Source organism: Cephus cinctus, unplaced genomic scaffold (assembly GCF_000341935.2).
Source record: "Cephus cinctus unplaced genomic scaffold, Ccin1 Ccin1_scaffold0515, whole genome shotgun sequence".
NCBI lineage: Eukaryota > Metazoa > Arthropoda > Insecta > Hymenoptera > Cephidae > Cephus > Cephus cinctus.
The window spans coordinates 94,477-109,740 of record NW_014333179.1 but is presented as its reverse complement, the minus strand read 5'-3'; the positions used below and the strand labels follow the sequence as shown (position 1 = coordinate 109,740).

At 40.2% G+C, this 15,264-nt stretch overlaps 2 protein-coding genes across 12 annotated transcripts; one reads left to right on the top strand and one right to left on the bottom strand.

Annotated features, from left to right (window-relative positions):
• Window positions 1–1,611: 1,611 nt before the first annotated feature.
• LOC107268310 (bumetanide-sensitive sodium-(potassium)-chloride cotransporter) lies at window positions 1,612–10,927 on the top strand. Of its 7 annotated transcripts, XM_015740957.2 has the most exons (17): window positions 1,620–1,709; window positions 1,781–2,072; window positions 2,225–2,667; window positions 5,118–5,264; window positions 5,445–5,505; window positions 6,357–6,615; window positions 6,701–7,063; window positions 7,147–7,872; window positions 7,959–8,080; window positions 8,166–8,755; window positions 8,825–9,039; window positions 9,103–9,217; window positions 9,301–9,398; window positions 9,483–9,597; window positions 9,679–9,827; window positions 9,896–10,007; window positions 10,211–10,927. In XM_015740957.2, exons 3-17 carry the CDS (start codon window positions 2,615–2,617, stop codon window positions 10,344–10,346), a joined length of 3,261 nt encoding a protein of 1,086 aa, XP_015596443.1. In that variant the 5' UTR covers window positions 1,620–1,709; window positions 1,781–2,072; window positions 2,225–2,614; the 3' UTR covers window positions 10,347–10,927. The 7 variants fall into 7 exon arrangements, with proteins under 7 accessions (XP_015596446.1, XP_015596443.1, XP_015596444.1 ...); XM_015740958.2 differs by lacking the exon at window positions 2,225–2,667 and having other exon boundaries at window positions 1,621–1,709; XM_025085634.1 differs by lacking the exon at window positions 2,225–2,667 and having other exon boundaries at window positions 1,621–1,709; window positions 1,781–2,090.
• On the bottom strand, window positions 10,892–15,142 carry LOC107268312 (ATP-dependent (S)-NAD(P)H-hydrate dehydratase). Of its 5 annotated transcripts, none has more exons than XM_015740965.2 (2): window positions 14,828–15,142; window positions 10,892–12,026 (listed from the first exon to the last, which is right to left on the bottom strand). In XM_015740965.2, exon 2 carries the CDS (start codon window positions 11,980–11,982, stop codon window positions 10,966–10,968), a length of 1,017 nt encoding a protein of 338 aa, XP_015596451.1. In that variant the 5' UTR covers window positions 11,983–12,026; window positions 14,828–15,142; the 3' UTR covers window positions 10,892–10,965. The 5 variants fall into 5 exon arrangements, with proteins under 5 accessions (XP_015596451.1, XP_015596454.1, XP_015596453.1 ...); XM_015740968.2 differs by lacking the exon at window positions 14,828–15,142 and adding an exon at window positions 12,252–12,318; XM_015740967.2 differs by lacking the exon at window positions 14,828–15,142 and adding an exon at window positions 12,207–12,301.
• Between the last annotated feature and the right edge of the window lie 122 nt (window positions 15,143–15,264).

Genomic DNA, 15,264 nt, shown 5'->3' with positions numbered 1-15,264 from the left:
ATTATACGGGTGCCTTGCAGCTATTACGACGAGCAAACTCCACTTGATAGGTTATAAATAAAATTACTGTTGGATTTTGAATGCCTAGCTGATACTAGTGGAAGAAAATCATCGAATAATCGTAAACGATAAAATTTCTCGTTGGTTTATTTAAAGTCCTCTTGAAAGTGCATTAAACTGTTATATACATGCATACACATACAGGACGTTATAGCATTTGGTCGATATAACTCAAAGCCGAGAGTTGAAATCCAGCTGCGCAGATCTGGTAGCTCAATGATTAATCAATTGACAGTACTGAACACGATTTTTAAAAATAAGTAATAGTTGTAAAATCAAAAATTCAATTGGCACAACAGTTGTAAATAAAAGTATGTCCTTGTCATATTTCAACACACTTTCATTACGTCGGTCGGGGCTTTGTGCGACCTTAAAAGTATCTCGTAAAAGAAAAAAATTTTTAATGAAAAAAAGCCAAATTACTAACTTCCGACAATCATTGTCTGTGGCTCGTGACACTCAACTGATTTGCCTGAAATCTAATGTGCTATTCTCACGCATGGCAGCGGCGGCATTGAAACGGTATCGAGAGGAACAGCAACCGAATTAATTTTAATTGTTTCAGAAATCCGTGGTACGAGTTCAATGAAATTAATCTACGGTATACCGAATCCCTCCATGTATCACCAAGAGGATTCATTTTCTCGTAATCATTTATCCAGTTCATACTTTCAATCCTGAAACAATGAACTATCAGTTTGAGCTGTTATTGAGCTGTCAGAAGGGGACCCAAGAGGGGAATACTAATAGTAACTATGTTCATAATTCTCACGTTACTTCGTATAACTAACACTTCTAAGACTCAAGTTCATTAGTAGTTTTTCATATGGTCACGCTAATTTAGATAGACGAATTCTAATAATTCTACGTAAAGAATATGTATTCGACGGTGTATATATAAGAAGACTAGCTAACCACACTGTGGTGACTATTACACGCTTTAAGCCTTTCCACGTAAACATACTGTTTGACGTGGGTGCTAACAAATGAATTATACCATGCAGGTCGTAACGCAGAGATACATTGTAATATTCTAAAAGGATCAAGAGAAGTCTCCACCCTTACAGCCAAATGTGGTATCACACAATGAATTCAGTTTCACCTATAAATATGGAAACCTTTCACGAGTAGTTTTTTGACAGATCATAATTCAATATGCTTAGCAGAGCACAGCTTTTCATAGTCACTAAAGTATATACGAGAATAAAATACTGTAATATGCTTAACTGAAAAATCATGAATATCCAGTTTGAAAAAATTGTATGCAAAGCGACGTACATCTTGCTAAAATTTTTACTATATTGTTTCGTGACCTGTCAAAAAAATTTTCACGCAGAAATATTGAGGCATCACGACCAAAGTGGATTTTCAGTTGAAATTAAGCTGGTCTTCCCATCTTGAAATGGGTGAACGAGGAAAATATTTAATTCAAGGTTGAACTAATTGGCTTTTCCTTGTTTGTGGTAAGACGTCCAATTATATTGCACTGTGAAATATGAGATTTTCATAAATAATGGAAGTGATCGATACTATTCATTTCTCAGGACATCACTCAAGAGCGTCGTGACGTGATGGGAAAGAGATGAGATGTCACCACGAAATTAGTAGAAGCCTTCTTGTGCACGGACGCAATTTCATCAAGATTATAAGTCAGTATATATCTGGAGATTACCAGTGCCAATTATTTTTTTATAAATAAGCATTCTGCTATTTGATCCAGGAAAGAAGGCGAACAGAACCGAAAACATATTGCAACTGGTTTATTCTGCAAAGGACGTATTTCCTTTTCTTTCTTACGCCACTGGATGTCTTCAGAGGTTGCCATCGGGGTTAACTAACTCACTGGTGATGCACGGGGGTCGACAATTTCTACGGTCGGTGGTGGCTCCTATAAATGAGCCATTTAGTGTTGAAACTTATCAGTGGGATTTAAGTCCTGGACTCGTCAACGCGCGACTCTCTTCAATCGATCCAATAACCAGCAATCAGTTAAATCTGTCAAACTGATCAAGGTGAAGAAAACAGCTCAAGTAATATTAATAATTCTCTAACATATCATTATAAATTACTCAAAGCTTAGCCTCGGATGCCGGAAGAGGTGTGTTTTCCCAAAAGGTTTTACCAATTGAAAATATTTTTTCACACCTTCTTTTTGTATCTATAGGTAACAGGTGAAAGAAGGAGTCATCTCATAAGCCGTTTGGCAGAATTTCTAGCAATTCAACGTCTCAAAGCATTTGCTAATATAAAGACACCTTAAGGATTACCTCATACTTGACACTCTGCTACATTGATTCCTCGATAAGAAAACAGTATCTTTCAAGCGAGCATGCTATACGTATTGCGCACGCGGTATCAGAGTGGGTTTTGACAGTTAGGAGATATATACAGAGGTGTCCCATACAAGAGACGATAGTCAATCCCAGGATGCGCGAGAAGTGAACACGTCAAGGAAGAGTAACAGCCGGGAATTAACGTTCCACGTAATTTAAGGATTCTGTGAAGTCATCTCAGAGTGATCAGTGTTAAGAGATACGTAAAATTATTTTGAAAAATGATCGGAAACGAAGGACACGTTTCGCGAGGGAAATTCGACTTTATCAGGAGGTAACGGAGTTTAGATTAGAAAACAGAGAAACTATTTTTTACTTAGTCCCAACTTCCTCCATGTTTCTTGCCAGCGTGCCATTCTCTCGAACGGACCTTCGGACATGTCGAAAAAAGATTCCTGAATATCCAAGGCACATAGCCTTTGGGCTAGAGATTGGTATGTCGAAACTTAAAAGTTAATGTGTATCATGTCCTTGCGAAGGGTGGGAGAAAAAGGAAGAGCCACGGTGAAGGAAAAGCCAGCAGACGTATAGCTCGTTCCTTAGTTAGTGTTGTGAGTCCCTCTGAGCCATCAGGAATAAGACGTGGGACGTAGGACGCTGGTAGCAGACGGTTCTGGAGTTTCCGGATGATTTGCGGGGGGTTAGATTTCCTCAATACGTTCCGGAGAGCGGTTCAGATGGATTTGAATCACTCTTGGAAGTAGTGGACCAATCATATGTCGTGTTACTACTATCTGCTGTCTTTGAATATTACCGATCGTCGTCGATCGTCATTCTCTACTCCAGTCGCATAAGGTGTATATGTTAAACGGGCGCGTAGTGCGCGTGTGTGTTATAAACAATTTTAAAGATTTGTCAACCGCTTTTGAATTTCCCGCCCTCGAAAATAATTTGGGTAACCGTATGACACGTTTTTAAATTCCTAACCGTCTGCATGATGGCGAACGCAAATGGGTCGTCTACTTTAGTTGGTCAATAAGTTGGATTCCCGTTGAAAACAGTGCACGTAAACAATGAGAAATTATATGAATTTAGGAATAGCCAAAGGATAGAATAAAGGATAAATTACAGACAGGTGGTACACGCTGATGGCGGGAGGAATTTTCCAAAAAAAAATATACAAATCAGTGCCGTTGATTCTGGAGCGGAAAGTAGACAAAGGATTTTTTTGAAAAAATGGATTGCTAACGAGACGTCAGTTTTTCTAGTACTGCCCACAGTGTAACTTCCGTTCTTTTATTCTCGCGATACAATTCCATGGAATTTTCGACAAGCGTTTCGCCGTCTCGTAATATGAATTTCCTAAAGTGCTTCTGGAACTCGTGAGAGTCGATTATAAATAGCGTCGAACCTGGACGTCCGGAGGTTTAGAAATTTGTTTAATTTGGCAGCCTCCACGCGCACGTATCAGTATCCGGAAATGCAATGTCAATATATAAGACGTGCGGTCGACTATCCTGAATATCTCGAATATTTGAATCTATAAAAATATCTGAACCGTCGCCGTTAATATTGAAGCTCTAGGGCGCCGTGACGCCTAGGCGTTTCATGGATCAATGATCGAGTGATTATCATTTAAGAAAAGCGTCGCACAACAAGATCACGTCAAATGATTAATTGCCTGTGGCAATACGAGCGAAGCTCTGGTACTAGAATATTATTTACTTCTTCCATTGCTCTGACAATTTGTATCAGTTTCCTTAGAACTTACGTAAAGAACTGATTATGAGCTAACAAGGCAATGCACAGTATAGATCCAAGAATAATTGACGAATAAGAAACTGACGTCATATATAAATTAACATTGATAAAATAGGCGAATTACAAAGTATAATAATTATACACAGTACTGAGTAATCTGTTTTACCTATCGTTAATTGTAGGCGATATTAAGAGGAACCAGCCCGGGAGTATAAAATCGTTAATTTCAAACCGGTTTTCAATTAATTAATTCTTTTACCTATTGGCATCCTCTATCGATTGTCACTATTATCGCAGTTAACGCTTAGAATTTGACACGTGCTACTCGCCTACGTACAATTATGAATTTTAGAAGGCAATGGTAGTGCAACTCGCGATAATGTGTATGCAATTTACAAATGTCTTATCCATATGTACATAAGAGTTTACGAACTTGCTAATGAAGTAAACCATATCAGTAGCAAAGATCAACAAAAACGGTAACAGTATAGCGAATCGGTGTTACGTGGCTGCTATAACAATTTAAGTAAACCCACCTGTGGCCCAGTGGACTTTTTAATATTAGCAAGTGTCGAAATTTATGAAAATTGTAAACAACTTTTATCTTTCTCTCTTGTCTTTCGTGCTTTTGCTTCTAAAGCTCTTACCCTGTTTGGCAATACAATTTTCACTTGTCGACCAAACGCTAACTGGTTAATGGCTACTGGCTATATTGCAGCTATTTAATTTTTACATCAGTGTAGTGTCGCCGGCAATGCAAGTCTTTCGAAATAACGTGGTCTCAGTGCACGGTGCAATAACGAAGACAAAATTAACGATAGAACATGGACGCAGTCTTCGACAGTGACCGTCGATGGACGTTGGATAATCATAGAAAAGTTATTCCGGTCATTTACGATTGGCCAGCTTATACATTTATGATAAAGAATAATAAACGTTAGCAGTAACGTAAAATCTTACATTTAGGTAGCACAACCTTTCATTCGGCATTTAGTGGATTTTAAGTAATTTTTTTTTTCACAGATTCACCAACATGGAGGGTATATTTCAAAGTAGGAATCGCGAGGACAGTGACGCCGCAAGTGGAGAACCAAATAACAAAAGGTCACCGACCTTGACGTTGAACGTCAATGGGCTCTGGGACGTGGTACCAAGATTGGATCATTACAGGTAAATTTCTTAATATCCCTCTGAGCTGCTATTAAGCTAATCTACGTGTTTACACATAAACGGAGCGGTGTGCGTCAGTACACGTAGAATAGTTGGACAGCAGTCTTAATTACAAAAAATCATTACAAATTTACTTGGACAGGCAAGATCTTTTGGCAATAATTCGTCTCGTTTTTATAGACTGAGCAGACGAGCCAAGAGACCATCTTTGAGTGACCTTCATGAAGGAAATCCTGTCAAGGTAGGCAGCCACCTGTACCAAGTTGGTAGAGTTTATAGATACTTCATGGTCAGATTGAGTCAAAAGATCTGCCAGAATTTAGTTTACTTGCGATCAAGTGGAAAATCAAGTGGAACTTCGTTTATAAGGGTTTGAAAACCGACGTTGATGCATCTGTGAATTGGTCTTAGTAAGTGTCTACGCCCCTACATGTCATTCAATACGTTCGTATTGAATTTGTCTTTGACTGGATACAGCTGCTTCACTCGTGATTACTCCAGATCTCGTTGGATCAAACCAGAGTACTTTTATAGCTCCCTCTATCGACCTGTATGTGTAAGACGCTGCGGTTTTATTTACTGGACGTTTGAACGTCGGCTATCTACGTCTCGTGATCAGTGATACCGTATTTATGGTTAATCGACTCATACACTCTTGAACTCCTTTATATAACCGAGTCATCTTTGAGTCTTAACGTCCTAAAATATCATGCCTATGTCCGAAGGTCTTGACGCCAATGTAGATTTCGAAGGACGTGCTGCGTCTTTGGTTGCTGGGTCTTCCTAAAAAGATAGCAGACTCTCTTTCAAATATGTCTAGCGGTATAACCCTTAGAAAATTCACTTACCAATAAAAAGTCAATGATTAAACGCCGCAAGGATCTATGCGCCGTTTATGATCCTGTCCTGATTGGCTAGTGCGCATCGTCCTTAGGGTCTGGCAGTATATTAAGTTTGCACGCCAGTAAAGGGCAGCTATATTGATGGAGAAAAGTTCATTAGATCTCTCTGGCACTCTTATTTATAATGGAATCGAATTAATCCTTGCGATAACAATGGATCAATCTAAGTGAATTGAATTTTTACTTACAGGATCCAAATTTGGAATCTGGGCTAAATGGAACGGGTCAGTTGGGTCTTACCCATGGAATAAAACTAGGATGGATTCAAGGTGTCCTGATTCCTTGTCTCCTGAATATATGGGGGGTCATGCTCTTCTTGCGTTTATCTTGGGTCGTCGCTCAGGCTGGAATCTTCCACAGCATCGTCATCATCGTCATCTCTACTGTTGTCTGCGTGATTACGACCTTGAGTTTGAGCGCCATTTGCACTAACGGCGAAGTCAAAGGCGGTAAGACATAATTTACGTGACCCATTGGAACTGCAAATTAATTGTTATTTAGATTAGTATCTGGATTAATGATGTATTATTTCAGGTGGAATCTACTTTATCATATCCCGTTCATTGGGCCCGGAATTTGGGGCCTCGGTTGGTATTGTCTTCGCCTTCGCCAATGCTGTCGCCGCCTCCATGAACACTATTGGTTTTTGCAACTCTCTTAATGAATTGGTTGGACCACCTGGAATATATGACAACGATGTGAATGATGTCAGAATAATTGGTGTCATTGCCATTTTGGTGATGGTACTGATATGTGCAGTAGGGATGGAATGGGAGTCCAAGGCCCAGAACTTCCTGATCGCCGTGATCGTCTTGGCTATCCTGGACTTTGTCGTGGGTGCAGTGATTGGTCCCACTGACATCAGTGCAGAGTCCAAAGGATTTGTTGGATTCTCCAGTGAGTCTTCTGAAATTGAAATTCACCGGGTATTTACTCGTCATCAGGTCTAATCAGAATCTTTCGATATTTTCTATTTACAGGCGAAGTATTTAAGGAGAATTGGATCTCGGATTATCGTTACTCGGAGAAGACGAATCAGACCTTTTTCTCGGTCTTCGCCATTTTCTTCCCGTCGGTCACGGGCATTCAGGCAGGAGCAAACATTTCCGGTGATCTGAAGGATCCCGCAAGTAGCATACCTGTTGGGACCCTCTTGGCTCTTCTCATTTCCATGGGTAGCTACTTCACCTTCGTCTTGTTTGCGGGCGGCGCAGCACTCAGGGACGCCAGTGGCGAATTCACCGGGGACTTCATCCACGAATGCATCCCAAAAGATGTCTTGCTTGCTAGCAGCGCAGCATTCAGAAACGCCACTTGCAACTTCAACGGGAATATCGTCAATGTTTGCGTCTCAGAAAGTGTCTTGCTTACGGACGGCGCAGCATTCAGAAACGCCAGTTGCAATTTCACCGGGAGTATTATCAATGATTGCATCCCAAAAAATTGCACTTATGGTCTTCATAATAGTTACTCCATGATGCAAATAATGTCCGTTTGGGGCCCGTTAATCTATGCAGGATGCTTCGCCGCAACACTCTCGACAGCCTTGACCAATTTATTGTCAGTTCCGAGATTAATTCAGGCCCTTGGACGAGACCGAATTTACCCAGGTTTGATTTACTTCAGTAAGGGTTACGGAAAGGCTGGTGAACCTTACAGAGGATACGTGCTCACCTTCTTCGTCGCTGCGGGCTTTCTTCTGATAGGTAACAGTTGAAATTAATATATTATTTTCTTTAACACTTTCTTATAACTCATCATTTTACTTAACGCATACTTTTACTTGTTTTAGCTGATCTCAACGCAGTTGCACCACTCATTTCAAACTTCTACCTGGCCTCTTATGCTCTCATAAACTTCTGCACCTTCCACGCAGCCCTGATACGTCCTCTTGGATGGCGGCCGACCTTTAAGGTATGATTATTAATTAATGAATTACATTTATAAAGCGTCCTTGAAAGCCTTTTATACTTTACCTTTGATAACTTATCGTTCATAGTACTACAACACTTGGCTCTCGTTGATGGGATTCATCCTCTGCGTGGCAATAATGTTCCTGATCGACTGGGTCACGTCTCTGGTCACCTTCGTCATCATCTTCGGACTCTACCTGGTGGTCGTCTATAGGAAACCAGACGTCAACTGGGGTGACAGTACCCAGGCGCAGACCTACAAGACTGCCCTCTCCATAGTCTACAAGCTGAACTCCATTGACGAGCATGTGAAGAATTACGCTCCACAGATACTGACACTGACAGGACCACCATGTTCCAGACCAGCACTTCTCCATCTTGCAAACCTCATAACAAAGAACAACTCGCTGTTACTAGCTGGTGAAGTATATTCCGGTCGACTCTCTTACCGCGCTAGAGGAGCTCATCTGCGTCAGGGTTACAGCTGGCTTCAGCGACACCGGATCAAGTCCTTTTATCACGTCGTTGAAGGCCTCAGCTTAGAAAAAGGTGCTGCTGCTCTGATGCAAGCTACAGGGGTTGGGAAACTTGCCCCTAACGTAGTTCTCATGGGTTACAAGACACACTGGGCTACGTGCAACCAGAAGGAACTTCAGGAGTACTTCAACGTGCTACAGTGAGCTATTGTCACGATATTCATCAAGATTCTTGGACCAGGTTTAACAACATGTTTATAATCTTTCAGCAATACATTTGACCAGAGACTTGCTGTCGCTATACTACGTATTGCTGAAGGACTGAGTTGTTCAGGACTAACTTACAGCACTGCACTCCCTGATGACGAACAAGGTACTTTGGCGCAAAGTAGCTACGAGTTGGCAGGCAATACCCTGATGCATGCTGACAGTAACCTCTCCATGGGTACATTGATTCCCCGGGTCCAGAGTGTACCGACAATAGGTAAATTGCACGAATTACAAAAAAAAAAATTTTGAATTTCTTTAATAAAACTCTCTGGTCTAGGCACAGAGTATCCATCAGTCGAGGCACCGACGATGGCTAGAAATGCCCAAGTGGATATCAGCGTAAAGGATCAACTGAAAAATAAGAAGAAGCACGCCACTGATAAAATATTATTGTGAGTGAACTCAGCTTACAGTAAAGACTGTAATTACTATCAGGGTCAAAGTTCACTCAAAATAATTTCTGTATCCTTTTCAGACAAAATGCGCTGAACACTGTGCCCGAATACATGACGATCTTTCAGAAGAAACACAAACATGGAACTATAGATGTTTGGTGGCTTTACGATGACGGAGGTAATTCGGAAAGCGTGCATAGCAATCGAGCTATCAGATGGAAACGTGGCTCATTTGTAAATGGCAGACATTGTTATTTTTTAGGCCTAACCATTTTGCTGCCGTACATCATCAGCACGAGATCCAACTGGGAACACTGTAAAATGCGTATCTTTGCCCTGGCTAATCACAAGCAGGAAATTGTAGCGCAGGAAAAAGAGTAAGCGACGCACGTGTTTATATAATTACGTTCAATTATTTCTAAAGTACGTATATTATCGTTTATATATGATTTATATAGAATGGCAGAAATAATGGCGAAGTTCCGTATCAAATATACAAGCTTGAAGATGGTCGATGACATTAGCACGGAACCACGTAAGGAAACTCAGAGGTTCTTTGACAAGCTCATATCCGATTTTCGCAAGAATGACACTTCGGATACTTCCGGTAAGTCACGTGCTTTCCTACAGACCATTCGCTATGCATTGTTTTAATATGCCTCTGTACTTGCGCAGAATGCGTTGTTACCGACGCTGAGCTTGATTGTTTGCGGGAGAAGACTAACAGACAGCTGCGACTTCGTGAACTTCTTCTGGAAAATTCCAGCGAATCTACCCTCGTTGTCATGTACGTATTTATGAGCTAATTAATCATAACTGATAGACAATATTAAGAATCTATGTTAATGGTTCTGTTGGAGTTTTCTATTGGCAGTATTTTCTTGGCATACTGCAATTCTGCACCAGGTTATATCTAATGACTACAAAAATTCTGTCAATCGAAAATCCCATTAGTGGATGATGATCATGATCTTCAATGGATGCTTTTAGGTCATTGCCGATGCCAAGGAAGGGTGCAGTTTCGGCACCGCTCTACATGGCTTGGTTAGAGGCTCTTACAAGGGATATGCCTCCAACACTTCTTGTACGAGGGAACCATACCTCAGTGCTCACATTTTATTCGTAGTCTTAAGTTTTTAAGCCACAGGCGTTTCTAGTTGAATATATTATCAGCAGTTGGTGAAGCATAGCGACGTGATATTACCGACTTGACAATTAAGTAACTTCAGCCGACCGATGCAGCCAGAACTGGTACATAGAGAAAATTCAAAGCAATTCTAGGCGTGCATGGAATTGGATGAAAATCATACAAATATCGAAAAGGATCCCAGTAAATACGTTCGTCACATTTATCCAACTTTCACATAGCTGCTATGTAAAGACGTAGAATTCATGTTGAGATGTAACTGTCACGTGATGTGTTTCCTGGGATAATTTTCAAAGATATAGATTTTGGAAAAGATTTACTTTTTTCTACCTTCTTGGACCAATTTCCACAGAAGAATGTTCTACCTGATCAGCGAGCTACTATGGATATGTAGCATGATCAAAAGTACTTATTTGTACCTGGAGATCCCAAACTCTGCTCCTTCGTTGTTGAGGACAGCAATAGAGTACACGACATAGCTTTTAAAATAGATGGCTAAAATAATTTAACCAAATTGACACTAATTAAATAAATGCAGTATTTATTATATATACCTTCAATATCACATTGGTTATTTTTTCTTGAAAGATAAAAATTCTTATTTTGCATGGGTTTCATAGAGGCGATGGAAGACAGGCTGAATTTGTTCAAGCATATCGGTAGCTAGCATCCCGCGTTGTTTAATTTTGAAAGTAGCTGCATTCGACTCCCTGATAAGTCTGCATGCTGCGTAAGCAGCTAATAATGCAGGAGATACTGCGCACTTAGTAGGTCCAGCAGCTAAAGCCCACCACCAAAAGACTCCAAGTGATCCAGCAAGAAGATCACCCTGACCTCCACAACGTCTTCCTGATCCAACTGCTCCACATGCGACAGCCTCAGTATCCTTTTCACCATTAACTATCACGTCCTTGGCGGCTTTGTGTAAAACTACTATATTTTTGCCAAGAAACTCAGCTACCTGCTTCACGTCACTCACTAAAGGATCTGATGCTGGTTCGATTGTTTTTTCCAGGCAGGCCTTCATTAGTCTACTAAACTCCATGGCATTGGGAGTTAGTATAAGCCCTGGATAATCCTTGATCAGATCAGGTCTCTGGCAGACTAGGAAGAGACCATCTGCATCAATTATGGCTGGTTTCTTTGCTTCACGACAAACCCCTATTAATTCAGCAATTACATCAAAAACCTTTTCATCTCGTCCGAGGCCTGGACCTATCACAACTACATGAAAACGTTCCAGCCAGGGTTTAATATTCTTTATTGCATTTGGTTGGTCCAAGATTGGATGAACTATTGGCTCTGGACTAAAGGATTTTATTGGTACTCCAGCGTCCTTAGTACAGAATATATGGACCAGATCAGCTCCTGTTCTCAGGGCACTCATAGCAGCAAAGTATGGTGCTCCAGTGTACTCAGAACTTCCACCAAATATTCCTATCTTCCCATCCTGACCTTTGTACTTGGCATTAGTCAACTCAGGTATTATCTTCCTGACAGCTTGCAGCATCTGCTCATCGCTTGTAGAAGAAGTACTGGATGATGACATTGTAACAAATCGTATAATGAATTTATCAAATAGAGCCCTGCGAGGAAAAAAGCGTAGAACCACCATTGGATAAGGACTGCCAGTAGATGATCTTCCAACTATTCTCTTACCTGCAATTCAAATAATTCTACAAGACTGCTACTCGTTTTTAATTCTTCTTACAACAAGACCAATCATCAAGCTAAAACTCCTGACCCTTGGAATTCTTAATCATCATTACTAAATGATTTTATTTTTATTCTTAATGTATCTCGAGTAATTATCATATTAATACACCATGATAAAGATACCCAAAATAATTGCTGCTGATTTTTCAGAGAAGTCATGAATCTTACATTCTACCAGTGTTACATAACAGAGAGATATACATATATCTCTCGATATACAGAGATGAGTAGGGAGATGCACGGTTTCGGTCTGCGTCCCCCAGACCGTCAGCACCCCCTGTCGGGAGTGGCCGTAGACTACTTTTCGACCCTTGCCTGGAGCGAGTGTCGGTAATGCAGACGATTGCCGTACGACGTTTTATTGAAGTTTCACTGCGTTGGTAAGCGACAGTCGGGGAATAGAATTTTGTGATCATCGCCTCCGTCGATAATGCATATCCCGTCGTAGCCGAGCTGAACGTGATCACGAACGGGTAGCCTGGCGGGCAGAGATTCTCCACAATTTACAACTGATTCCCAGAGCAACCCTTAGAAAGAGGCCGCTTATCAGATATTGCCTAAACCTTTTTTTTTTGTAATCTTAAATTCAAATGTACCGTGTAAGCTCGATAAGATTTACTAAGACAAAAGCCAGCACCTTATGTCTGCCTGTGTTGAGGAGTGCAGCGATGCGGTGCTAGCTTCTATCATTATTTAACAATAGTTCCAAGCGGAACTATGGTCCCAACATTCAGTACTTGAGAGAACTATTTCGGAACTATTTGAAGCACAATCTGAAAACAACACTGAAAGCCAGCTCCTTATGCATACCTGCACTGAAGCATATGGTGCGACTAGTATCCTTAATAGGTATTTTAACGATGTTACGTAGCAGAACTGTTGTTAAAACCTATCTAGAACTATAGAAATTCTAGTTAAGTGCGTAGCATGTACAACGCTCAGACACCAATTTTTGAAGTTCTTCAAGAAAGTGTCGTTTGTACCTCTTTCCAATCAGTCCCCTTCGAAAGAGTATAGTAGTAAGCCTATCAGTATCATCAAAATCATCTCTTTTAATCTCTTCGGGCCTTCAGCTCATTTCATGCCATCTCTTTCTATACTCCTTATCCTTCACCTTCGTTTACGAACAAAAAAGTGTGACGTAGTGCGTCGCGAAACGTCTCTTTCTATACTCTTTATCCTTTATCTTCATTTACGAAAAATAGTGTGACGTAGTGAAGTGATACATTTGAATAAGTGCGTCGCGAAGGCATTATCTAAAGTTCGCGAAAATTCGCGTATTGGTCTATTCGTAACAAGTGAAGAATTAGTCCGCAACCGAAAATACAGGAAGTGCAAAATAGTGGCCAAGGCTGGAATCGTCAAGTCGTCACCAAAGTGGACCTCGAGTGTCGAAAGATGTACTGGACATATAACCAATACAAATGGACAAGAGAAAGGCAGACGAAGATCCTGGGGTAAGTGATCTTTTTCTTTTTTCCTTTTTTCTTCTACTCAAATGAACAATACAAATGGACAAGAGAAAGGCAGACGAAGATCCTGGGGTAAGTGATCTTTTTCTTTTTTCCTTTTTTCTTCTACTCACCATAATCATTTATGTAAGCGGCCATGCTGAAAGTCATAAATTTGCTATACTCAGCGGATACCGGAAGTATAGCATAGATCTGACTTATATTTGTGTGAGATTTTGGTGATGCATTCGGAAAGTGTTCCCATGTTGCGCGGTAGTGTCTGACTATATTTCCAGCTATACTTGTTTCCGAGTGATCAACCACAGATTCCGCTGTGTACTAAATAATTTTTCCTCGTCCACGCGAGTCTTCTGGATTTTGCCAATTCCGCGTTTATAGCGCGCTGACGAGAGAAGAACACTGTGGACTCTCTATTAAAATACATATTTATATATATTATATTATATTAATACATATAATACATATTATATTAACATTACAAAAATGGAGGTGCTACACGGATGTCAGCTCCAGAATCGCACTTTTATAAAATCTCTTAAAAATAATTCAACAATAGGCTTTTTCAATAGTTCTCGAGAAGTTCTACAATTCCTGATAGGTTTCAACAATCGTTCTGCTACGCAACATCGGTAAAATATGTATTAAATATGCTTGTGGCATCATACGCTTCAGTGCAGGCAGACATGAGTTGCTTGCTTTTGTTATATTAAACTTACCGAGCTCACACTGTGCGATCGAATTTAGGATTGCAAAGAAAAAAAGTATTTAGGCTATATCCGATGAGTTGTCTCGTTCTAAGTGTTGCTTTGGGAACCAGCGATAAGTAGCGGAGGACTCTTACCCGCCAGGCTACCCGTTCGTGATCACGTTCAGCTCGGCTACGACGGGATATGCATTATCGACGGACGCGATGATCACAAAATTCTATTCCCGGACTCGCCGCTACGATTTAGCGCTATGTTTTTGGTATCGCCTAAAACCGTAGCATTGTGCATCTCCCTACTGATCTCTGGGATATACAGCCAAAATCAGTTTAGGCTATGCTCCAACAGATGGCAAAACAACACGGAATCCAGAGATCAGAATTTCTAAATTGTAAAATTATACAAGACAACAAATAAAAAATAAATAAAAGAAAACCAATCAATACTAGAAACAAGAAAATTTAGCTAACAAGCAGATAGTTATAACTGTCTGTATCTGAGTTAATGACAACTGTCATATAGGTTATTAATAGTACTATAGATTAAGAAAAAATAAAAGAGCAAGTACCTCAATATAAATGGAGATTGTTGTGCACCTTATAAATAAATGAATTTTTTCCACAATTCCACCAATTACCACAAAACTACCCTTGTGATGAAAATCGCCAACAAGACTGATTGAGACAACAACGCAGTAAAGGAACGAATAAGAACTGAGCACCCGGCATTTATTCAGTTGCCGGCCTGTATCAGTAGCCACTCAGGACGTTATAAAAATACATATGGGTCTGTTCCAAATATATCTATAAAATGATATAGAATTTGTTAAAAAATTGTTTAAACTGTCCAAGATTTTCATAATTCAGAAATATTGAATTTTTGTTCTGTTACCGGAAGGCAATGAAGTTTACCAATTAAATTAATTCATAAGGTGGTCGTGGATGTTTGATATTTTTAAAAAAATACCTTTTCAGAATTATCAATCATAGGGCCAAGGTCTTTGGA

Coding starts and splice junctions, on each gene's coding strand:
- LOC107268310 (XM_015740957.2), top strand. CDS start 2,615: ATGATCGGAAACGAAGGACACGTTTCGCGAGGGAAATTCGACTTTATC. Junction 5,506..6,356: donor ATGAAGGAAATCCTGTCAAG/GTAGGCAGCCAC, acceptor TTTTACTTACAG/GATCCAAATTTGGAATCTGG. Junction 6,616..6,700: donor TAACGGCGAAGTCAAAGGCG/GTAAGACATAAT, acceptor GTATTATTTCAG/GTGGAATCTACTTTATCATA.
- LOC107268312 (XM_015740965.2), bottom strand. CDS start 11,982: ATGGTGGTTCTACGCTTTTTTCCTCGCAGGGCTCTATTTGATAAATTC.